This window comes from Melanaphis sacchari, unplaced genomic scaffold (genome assembly GCF_002803265.2).
Source record: "Melanaphis sacchari strain LSU unplaced genomic scaffold, SCAv2.0 Contig51_pilon_pilon, whole genome shotgun sequence".
Lineage (NCBI taxonomy): Eukaryota > Metazoa > Arthropoda > Insecta > Hemiptera > Aphididae > Melanaphis > Melanaphis sacchari.
In genome coordinates, this window is record NW_020271353.1 from 71783 (window position 1) to 83328 (window position 11546).

Genomic DNA, 11546 nt, shown 5'->3' on the forward strand with positions numbered 1-11546 from the left:
TTTATCTTTTCTAATAAAAGTTTAAGTCCAAACCTTAATAAAATAACAAAAAAAATTTAATTTAAACTTCATGTTTTTTTTTTATTTTAAAAAACTAATAATTGAAAATATAATACTATAGTTACATTACAAGTTGTTTTGACAATAAATTAAAAATAAGTTATAACTGTTAAAAGTAAATGTTTTTTTTTAGCTATTAAGTTCAAATTTGATAATATTGAATATTTTAGCAAAAGTAATTATATTAGTTATAATGTTATACTAAGAACTTCTCGATATTAGGTAAAGTGTTTTATATGTATAACATTAAATTTTCAATGTATTGAAATAACTGTAAGTTATAAAAAATGAATTAATGAAAACGTATTACTAATCTTGAAGGTAGTGGATGTCTTAATGATCCAACTTGATTATAATTTACAAACATTTATGTAATTTAATGAATTTGGGTTATGTGTAATGTGTTAATGTATATGTTAACTCTTCACATTAACACAGAAATAATTGGTGAATGGATACTTACTACTAATATTAAATTAGTTACTTCATAGAAAAGAAGTCCATACCACCACTCCTTAAGGGTAATAACATTTTGTGCTTATTTATAAATTTTTAAGCAAGTAACGTAATGTAGTAATGTAAAATGCTACAGTTTAAATATGACCTTAAATAAATAATAATAATCATAAAGTAATAGTTGTATAACAGTTGTGGAGCAATAGACATCACACTTCAAAGCCGTTAATATAAAAAAGTAATTTGGCAATAACCATAAACAAATTTTCCCGTGTTGATGCTTTCAAAAATCAATTTTGATACTTGTATATTATCATAAAAAAATAACAGTTTAAGTAAATAAAAAAAATATAATTTATAAAAATTGTTTTATAATTAAGAAAAAATGTTGTAATATATAAACATTAAGGTTATTATCTGAATATGAAGATTATACCAAAATACCAAATTGTATTATCAATAAAGTAAAGTAAATTTAAGATTAACTAAACAACTAAACATATCCTTCATAATCCCATTAATCATTATGTTCTATTGTGTATTATTCAATTTAAAACTGCAAATGGGTATACATAATAATAATTTAAAAGCTACAAGTACCAATATTTAATAGATAAGTACAAAAACTTAGAAATTCTAATCTAACTAAAATGAAGTAAACGAATCATATTGATTCAATATCAATAAAAAATAAGTTTTAAAAAAAATAATTAATGTTCATATTTTTTCTTGTTCATTATTACTTATACAGGTGATGGCTGATAAGGATATCCTGGATATTGAGGCTGATTTGATGGAGGAGCCAAAGGTCTCTGTGGATATGGCTGATAGCCACCAGGTTGACCAGGTGTTGGATAACCTTGTGGATATCCTTGAGGCGGAGGTTGATAACCTTGCTGAGGTGGATAGTTTTGAGGTGGCCCAGGCTGTTGGTTGGGTCCATTATTTGGAGATTGGTATGATTGAGCGTTAGGTTGTTGTGGTGTAGGATAATTAGGTTGTGGTGCAGTAGCAGTCTGTTGTACAGCAACAGCAGCATTAGGAACCGATTGATTAGGTGGAGGAGGATATGTCTGTGTAGAGGCCGATGGTGCCGATTGAGTTGTCTGAGAAGAAGCATAAGTATTTTGAGGCGCATTTCCATACCCAGTGTATGATGACGGTTGATTAGTTACAGGACCATAACCACTGCTTGAACTCACAGGTTGTTGAACGTAACCAGCTGGAGGATAGTTAGGCGGGAAATTCTGTGGTTGAGAAGAAACAGTATTTTGTGGATAACTACCACCAGGTTGGTTACCATATGGACCATTTGGTTGATACTGTTGATTTGTTGGCGGATTAGCATAATTAGGATTTGGGTAGTTTGAACCGGGCACTGGTTGCTGATGACCATATCCTTGGCCTGGATAAGGTTGGTTTGGTGGTTGGTTATACACGCTACCTCCGCCTGGTTGACTACCACCAACAACAGCACTGCTTTGAGTAGTTGGGAAATTTTGATAACCTTGTTGTCCTTGGTACTGAGGTGATGGTCTATATTGTTGAGAAGGTGGACCTGAAATTTAAGAGTAATCAAAAATATTATAATAATTATGCAATTTTAATGTCTTATCACTATAATAGATACTTAATAACACTATAATAGAGCTAACTATTACAAAAATATATCAATATAATTTTTCTAAGTATTGTTTTATGAAAGCCTTAATGACAAATAACATTAATTAATTACTACACCTTAATCCCTGTTATTCACTAGGTATTTAAATTTTTATCTATTTAAATTTATAAATTAAAAATTATTGTGCTATATACTAATCCCGGCTATCTACTAAGTTGGAACTTAGTGCAGTGATGTCATTATATTAATAAGGAATTATGAAATTGTAGGCTAACAGTGGTAGTAGTTAGTCTAATTTTAAAATGTAAAATAAACATTTGTTCAAGTTTTATTAACTGTAAATAAACAACTAAATACATAAGAAAAAAAAATTTTCCAAAATTATAATCAAAAGAATATGCTTAATTTTTTTTTTTTTTTTTACTTAATTTATCGTAAATATGCAATGAACACAAATTACAACATATTGTTAGTTGTACATTATTTTACATGTATTTATTGCATAACAAGTTATAACTACAATAATTTAAGTAAAAATTATATAAATATAAGTGTATTTTTTTATTTATAATTTTAGATAAATCAAAAATGTTATTGTATATCTAGTTGTTGATCCATAATTTATAATTAAATTCATTCAAGCATATATTTTACTGGTTAATTCAAGCCAACTACTACTTGCGCCATAGTTCACGCTTTCATAACTTCTTTGACATATAATAACGCCCCAAGCATTAACTTCTAAGTAAATAACCATGGTCTTAATATGCATTAAATTCAAAGATATTTTAAGTGTATTCACAAGAAAAAATAATTGCTTAAACATACGCATTGGAGCAATAGATTGTTGAGGGCGATATCCACTAGGAGGCATTGGTCCTCCTTGTCCTTGTGTAAACACTTGGTTCATGGTCTGTTGAGGTGGGCCTTGTTGCTGAGGCTGTTGTTGTTGTATTGACTGAGGATTCTGACCTTCTGGTCCACCCATCATAACAGATGGCGGTGGAGGTTGCTGTTGCTGCTGCTGCTGTTGTTGCTGTTGCTGTTGTTGCTGTTGCTGTTGTTGTTGTTGTTGTTGTTGTTGTTGTTGCTGCTGCTGTTGTTGCTGTTGCTGTAACTGCTGCTGATGCTGTTGATGTTGCTGTTGCTGCTGCTGTTGTATCTGGTGCATGTGCTGCCCTTGAGTTTGCATACCTTGTTGCAATGCTATACTTGGTGGCTACAAAAATAATAATATAAATAACATTAATAATTTACAAATTTAAAAATAAAAAATTAGAGGTAAAATATCTACATTTAGTATTTACTATTATCTCGACTATCACCTGGTGGCGCTAAGTTACTGTGGCATATACTATAAATTAATTAACCAAAGCAAACAAAATTAACACCGACAATAAAGTTAATCATAGCAATAATTTTGTTACCCAGTTAGTGTAACTCAAACTCAACACGTTGAACACATTTGAAGCTCCACCAAATAAAAAAATAAAAACATGGGAACCATATGCCAACATTAAGAAATTTTTGTGATGGAGTTTATCTAGACACAAAACACGGACAGGAGATTAATTTAATAACTGTTAAAAAATATTTCTTAAATTTACCTCCTAAAAATAATTTTATAGAACTTTAGATATTTTAAACTGCTGTAATAACATTTTTGACAGTTGTATGATGATTTTGTATTTAATATTTTTAACCAGGTATATACAACTAATATAAATGTGTATTTTATATTAAACAAAACTGTAACTGGTAGTCGAGATAATAGATAAGTACTCAATATTTTATAAATAATTATTAATTACTATAGGTACTTATAACATCTTATAAGTTAAATAATTTAGGTACATACCGGAAGCAATGATTGAATGTTTTGATTTGAATCTGCCACAGATGCTAAGTAAACTAAATTACGATGAAGAATTTGCTGAAACCTTTAAAAAAGAATGTTTTTTTTTATTATTCTTTTTAAACTTAATAAATTGTTTTTCTTATGTTTGCATAGTTATTTATTATTTAATATAGATAATAATAAAGTAATAGCATAATGATAAAATTTAATGTACTTAGTTATGTTTATGTATATACACTAATGACATATAGACTGTTTTTTACTAAAATAATTCAATCCACTACTTTAATGATCAATACTTTAAATAGAATATTTTTTTAAATTTATATTACCTAAAACATAAATATTTTCATGTTTGTAGAATAAAATATACACTTAGTAAAATCTATCGAAAAAATACTTATGAACAATTTTATGTTCATGATTCTAATTTCCATAAAAATTAAAAATTTTTAATCAAGCCTATATAACTATTAATAACAGTGTATTTTTTTGGAAGTAGCAATCCACAACTTAACTCATTTTTGGCAGGCAATCCACAACAATAAAAAAAAAAAAAAAAAATGAACGTCATAATATAATAATACTAATAGTTATTTTTCTTATAAATAATTTTGTTAAATAAAAAAATTATTTTTAATTTTAAATAAATTTTTATTTTCTTGATTTATTAGTCTATGAGAACAATGATTTGACAAAAACATATAGTAACCAATGTTTAGAAATACTAATAGTAGTCTACAATATAATTTAAATAATTATAAATTGTAGAAAAAAAAACAAACATTGAATGACTTTTAAACTTGTAAAGAAGTATATAAGTTAGTTTAAGTTATAGTAAATTATAACCATTTAACTTACTGAACACAATCTTGAGCTTTTCCTTTACTTTGAAACTCTTGAATAGTTGAAATCAATTGTGCATTTTCGTCAAGTATCTAAAATATATATAAATATTAAAAATTAACCTTAATGTAATAACAAACTAAAATACTTGAGATATTATCAACTATTAAGTTTGGATTTCTAGAAACCAATATAAATATATAACACATATACTGTAATGGATGCATTAAATTATGAATTTATCATAAAAAATAAATAACAAAAAATTATTTCAAGCGAAGACTATCTGTTAACCTATAATAGTAAGCACATTTTAGTATTTATTTAAATTGCTATTAGTAATTTCTTTTACTATATATCATATAATAAATTAGATAACTTTTGAATCAATATTGACTGATAATAGTATTGTATGCACAGATTGATGGTATAAATAAGCAAGAGCTTACTTAAATATTTTTAGAATATAGGTACATGCTAAAATACCCGTTAAAAAGTTTAAGGTAGCCAGTACTAATTCTTTTTAATTATAACAAACCTAAACAAATAAATAATATGATAAATTGTTAATCTTGTTTAAAAATATCTATATGTAGATTGTTTTTCAAAATTATGCCAATTTTTTCTCATAAAACTTTTAAAAAATATATCAACATATCTCTTTGTTTTTATAATTAGGTTTGTTGATTTAAATATATTTTAAATATTTCTATAAAATATATATAATATTATGTATTAATATTCTTGTTTCAGCAATGTAATTTACAGATGAGTTTGAGTTATGAACAACTGTATAATCAAATATTGTTAAGAGAACACTACTCTCAGATGTGTTTCAAAAATCTTACTAATATACAACATAGCAAATTTGCATATAGTAGAACCAATTATGCTTTAATATTAAAGTAAATTGACCTGTTATCAGTGTATAAGATAAATTATCTGTGCTAAATCCTTAGTTATTTTTAAATATTTCAACTTTTAAAAATATATGAATATTGAAAATATTAAAAGTTCTAACTTAATAATTAAAATATGAAAAAAAACCAAGACTTAAGCAGAGATAATATTCTTACCTTTAACTTTGATAATAAGTCAATTAACTTTTAATATTAATTTAACTATACGTAATTAATTTCACTAAATTAAAATTTATTATAATGTATATTTCTTAGACACAACACATGCTAAGATAGATTCCTTTTAACACAAAATTATATAGATAAAACCATATTGAGTAAATCTTGATTGTAAAGAACAAATTGCCAAGATATTTTATTATTTTATTTGATAAACAAATGTTTAATATATTTGTTTTAAAATTCCCAGGTACTTTAACTATTACAACTATTAAAAAATAAAAATAAATAAATAAAAATTATTAATTAAAAAAACATAGTATGTGTCAGTGATGCCAGTATCAGTTTCAAATGTTATGGAATGAAAATAAAAACTGAGATAAAAGTGTTGTATATAATATGAGCAATTTTAAAAATATTATATTACCCAGATATTATTATAGCAGAAACCAAAAAACTGAATCATTTAAACTTCAATTATTTCATAAAGCAATGTTAATGGCGAGAGTCAAGCTGTCGAGTATTTTGCAAAATGTGATGACCAAAGACCAGTCATTTTAAAGATTAATTGTTTTGTTTTAATTGTAAATTTAATTTATTATATTTTACTATACACTATGACGTATTATGCAAGAAATTAATGTGCATAAGTTCTATCACACAGTTTGTAATTTATAAAATATAATATACCTACTAAATAAAAATGTAATCAATTAGTTGTTAGGCAGGTTATGTAAATAACCACAAGTAATTTAAAAACTGTGTAGCATATTAGAATGATATTTTATTAAAATTCTATTGATTGCAAAAGCACTTAGTATATTAGTAATGCATTGTTGTTCCAATTTAATCAATTTAAAATCATCCAATTCTATTTTGGACACTGCTACGATGAAAAAGCCATGAAATGTTAATCCTTAACACATTGGAGACAAGCGCCGCATTTAACACGGTATGTGAGTAAAATACATATAGTCGATCATTTCCCACCAATTATTTCTTTTAAAGACAGATTATTTTATTTTATTTTCTCTAGTTGTTTACTCGTTATCGAATAATCTGATTAAATTGTTTTTTTTTTGTCGTATTCTCTAAGTGGTAGATCTAAGAATAAATATCATATTGTAAAAACCAATAATAGTAATATACACGTTATTTCAACAGTTTAAGCGAACAAAACAAAAAGTCGTCCGAGATATATTGATTTATATTGCTATTTTCATTATAAATACATCTAGACATAGGTTATAGGACTAATATAAAAATAGTATAATATATAATTATTCTTTTTTTAATTTCATGTTTTCTTTGTGTATACAACATGTTATAATTATAATTTTATAATTGACAGAATATTGTACAATTAGCAGTGTAAAGCATGCATGTGACAACATATTCATTATAAGTACAATTATAGCCTATAGGAGTATAGGTCAATAAAATAAAATAATCGGAAAAAGTATCGATATTTAATATCGATTCAATATAATTTATACTAGAACTCAATATAAATAAAATATTGATATTCTTAAACGATTTTATGTACAAACCGTTCTAAATACGGTGCTCGTCCTTTTAGATATGAAAGCAAATACCATGTTAGAAACGGTGCTCGTCTCAAACGTAATAACAAAATAAAAGCAGTTGGTCTCCTATGTATTAAAATTGAAATGATTTATAAACCATTCAATAGTTTTGAGAAGCTTATATTGTTATTAACTACACAAACATTGAATTTAGCATTTTAAAAAAGAGATGAAGGGTTAGATAGGTACTACAGTAGGTACTTGGGCAAAATCTCCCACAAAAGCAATGCTTATTGGAGATAGATTGGAGTTTAATATGTATAAAATCAAATATGTAAAATCGGAGATCGGTTAAAATAAAAATTGCGTTGTTTCCTCCGTCGATACACCTACAATATATATATATGTATGTATGTATATATATATATTCACATATCGTCAACCCTCAGCACCTAACGTCTACGAGGCGTAGTTTTCACTTACTTTTTGTATTTGCATCGTAGGCGGCACACGACGGTTTTGATTGTAAGCGGCCGCGGCTGCTGCGGACGCCATTTCGAGCGGATTTCTATTAGCACTGCGGGCTGCCAGAATGACGACGACGATGACGGTGACGGCTAGAACAAATATCTGTCGATGCGGCGCTTGGGAACGCGTAAAACTACCTGACTTGAATAAAAACAGAAGAGAGGAGAAAAAACGGAGTGTGAAACACACGAATCGATACCAAAGAACGCGGCGAAAAAAGTAATGAAATGTGCGACTGTTAGCGTGTGCCGTTTGGTGCTGCAGCGTGTGCGTGCGTGCAAGCGAGCAAGCGTTTCCGAAAACAAAACGGATTTTTCGACCGCGCACTCTCGATTCGGCGGCGGCGGCGACAAATGGATCCGACACTCGACCGACACGACAAATAATAACAACAATAATAATATTATAATTATTATTAATTATTTATCATCGTATCGGGCGGGCTGAAAATATTACAACATCGTATATTTTATTAAAGGTTAGGTAGGTCAGGAGGCCGTTCGATTTACACCTCCAACACTCGACGTCGACATACGACATACGACAGTCGACCGCCACCGTTATGAGATGACGAGACCGGCCAGACGATGGGCAAATACGTCGAACCATAACGTGTACCAGCGAATGACAAAAACCATAACCACTAACAACCGATGCCTAACACTACAGCATCCGATTTTATCTAAGGACAATATCCTGCGCATTGTTAATATTGTTATGGGAGTCTGGATGACTTGCATTTTTCAAAAAAAACGACCCAGTTGTTATGTGTAGGTAGTTGTTACGTATACAGTAGGATCTTGTTAATGCGAACGACATTGGACAAAGGGATCATTTGGATTAGATACATATGACATAAAAAAAAACCTATGTTCTTGCAATTTAAATTTTGAAAATTATTTTTAATTTTTATCTTTAAGTACTGTATTAATTCATAAATATTCGTTATTAAAAAACAATGAATACAATCAAAATCATTACCTATAATTATATTACATGAACAACCAATTAATGTGTATACATATATTACCTAGTACCTACATGTTATTATGATACACCTAGGTATGTGTGTATTAGGTAATAGTACAGCGATGCAACAATTTTAAAGCCTGTTCGGATTACCGCGTCTTTCGGATTAGCCCGTGTTCGGATTGATGAGACCAAACTATATTATAATTTTTTGAGTAGATAACATTGCCTATATTTTGTTTCAAGTAAAATATACGGTCACAGACCCAATAGGCCACACAGAGTAAATAAATGCATTTTCAATAGCTTATATTATATTAAACTAATTTGTCACATCAAGACTGATGGAGGACGGAGATAGCGTAGAATATTTAGTAAGTAGGTATTGAAAGTCTCGAATGCGTCAAAGAATGTTTTTTTAATATTTTGCCTATCAACGCATTTTGAAGCAATAAAAGAACTTCGATTTTCAATGTTGAAAGTGGTTTCTGGTAGCAAATTGAATCTAATTATTATTCGAAAAGATCAAAAATAAAATTTCCTAACACTTTCCGAAAATAAACCGAATATAAACCAAAAATCGAAATTTTTTCATAAAACCAGTTTTTAAATAAATTGATTTTGCTTTTTATTGTAGGTAATTTAAAAATAAATGACTAGAGACTTAAAATTTTCACTTAATTCAATATTATTATTCACTTAATATGATATAATTTTCAAAAGATTTTGTCTATTATTGTAATAATATTCATAGATATTTGAAAATATCAAATAAGGATTAAAAATTAAATAGGTACCTAACTTACAACGTTCTTCATAAATCGTGTTTTCTTTGTCATAGCCATTTCAAGTTTAGATTTCTACAAAAAAAATGATCTAAAAAATCTAATTAAATAAATTAAAAAATGTTATTAGATATGGATGTGATAATGAGTGTTAGAGTAATTTAAAATATGAATTATAATATTATAATATTAATAAACAATAGTATACATTTAAATATTTTTATGCATTACATAAAATTTTAAAAATTAATTAAAAAGTAAAATATGAATAAAAACAATTTTATCAAAAATATTTTCATTAACATTCATATTGTTTTGTTGGCAACAGACTGTTGCACTATACAATTAAAATATGTCTAATGTTTTCAATGTATAACACTCAAACAGAAAATCTTATTGGTACGCGATAAACTTAATCACAACAAAAACCCCACAATAATAATATTAAAATTATTGTTTTGAATATTACACAAATTTTCTTTAAAATTAAAAATTTAAGAAAAATGTCCACACATAGTTCAAAAATTACAAAAAATAACTCATAAAGTGGAAAAATGACGTTAAAAAACAAAAAATGCATTTATAGCTAAAAATGCAAAAAAATGCAAAATAAAACTAGAATATTCTGAATCAAGGGAACATGAAACAAATTTTTAGCTAGGATAGCATTGTATAGAATCAAAGAGAAAAAATGCAAATGTCAGCCATAACCTAACTCTAGATTCAAGTAATAACCATTTTAACCCAAAGCTCAATAAGATTGTGATCATTAATATTAAAAAATGTTGATAATTTAATACCTATTTTTTTAGTTAAAACCTAAAAAAACCCTTTTTGTAATTGATTACTGAATTGTTTCAATATATTATGTAATATTTGACAACAAAACAATTACCTGAAATATAGCTTTCATCCACACTAAAAAATAAATTTAAATGTTCTTATATTAACATCTTCCACCTTCACCAATAAAATCCTAAATATTCACCTTAGTACGTATTTATTATTTTAGTGAATATCTGAATTATAATAAAGATAAGAAACAGTCAAGTATTAGTCAGCAGTAATTAATTGTCGAAAAATAAAAATAAAATAATAAAATATTCCTGTAATACATATCAAAACATATAAATGTTTATAATATCAAATAAGTAAATTTGCAAAAATGTCTATAAACAATTATCATAATAATTGTACACGTTTTGAAAATATTATAAATTATAAAAAAAAAATGTGTAAAAAAATGTTTGAAAATTCTACATAATGAAATGAATGTCCATGTATATAGATATCTGTTAAATAATTGCAGTGTATATTATATTACAATATAATATAAATATATATATATATAATTAATTGATATTTTTTAAATTTTTAAATTCAAAGTACTTATTTTATATATTTATTGTTAAGTTAGAGCAAATTTAAATCTGATTTTGAATAAATTTAATTTTCGTATATAATTTATAAATTACAGCTAATACAGCTGATAATTGCTCGTGCGCACGATAACGACTATGAAAACTATGTATATATATTTTTAGAATATTTTCCGTTATTTGGCGAGCCGGTGAAAACTTATTTGAGGGCCGCATCCGGCCCGTGGGCCGTAGTTTGGAGAGCCCTGGAGTAGACTATAGATCTATCTTACAACATGTATGACATAACAAATTTTTTAACCAGATTTATACTGTTGAGTAAGTTATTTATAGATAGTATTAAAAAAAAAATGTATGACTTATTTCTAGAGAAACATATAAACTGCTCAAGCAAGAAACTTTTCATCATATTTTATTTTAAAATTAGTTATAAAGT

The 11546-nt window shown here is 26.8% G+C and overlaps 2 protein-coding genes across 2 annotated transcripts in view; both read right to left on the bottom strand.

Moving 5' to 3' along the window:
• Positions 1 to 870: 870 nt before the first annotated feature.
• On the bottom strand, positions 871 to 8376 carry LOC112599432 (basic salivary proline-rich protein 1-like). The gene is made up of 5 exons (XM_025346344.1): positions 7933 to 8376; positions 4860 to 4936; positions 3999 to 4080; positions 2969 to 3359; positions 871 to 2074 (listed from the first exon to the last, which is right to left on the bottom strand). The coding sequence occupies exons 1-5, from the start codon at positions 8002 to 8004 to the stop codon at positions 1260 to 1262; spliced, it is 1437 nt and encodes a 478-aa protein (XP_025202129.1). The 5' UTR covers positions 8005 to 8376; the 3' UTR covers positions 871 to 1259.
• A 2933-nt stretch (positions 8377 to 11309) lies between these two features.
• Positions 11310 to 11546, bottom strand: part of LOC112599501 (2',5'-phosphodiesterase 12-like) — a 3881-nt gene continuing 3644 nt past the window's right edge. The window contains exon 8 of the mRNA XM_025346421.1: positions 11310 to 11377. Coding sequence (XP_025202206.1) covers positions 11310 to 11377 — 68 coding nt within the window. The remainder of the gene's footprint in view (positions 11378 to 11546) is intronic.

Bases quoted from the DNA above. Each gene is read 5' to 3' on its own strand.
- LOC112599432 (XM_025346344.1), bottom strand. From the start codon at position 8,004: ATGGCGTCCGCAGCAGCCGCGGCCGCTTACAATCAAAACCGTCGTGTG. The intron at 4,937-7,932 runs GTAAGTGAAAAC...TATATATTTTAG, and splicing joins CTACGATGCAAATACAAAAA to ATACTTGACGAAAATGCACA. The intron at 3,360-3,998 runs GTATGTACCTAA...TTATTTTTGTAG, and splicing joins ACATTCAATCATTGCTTCCG to CCACCAAGTATAGCATTGCA.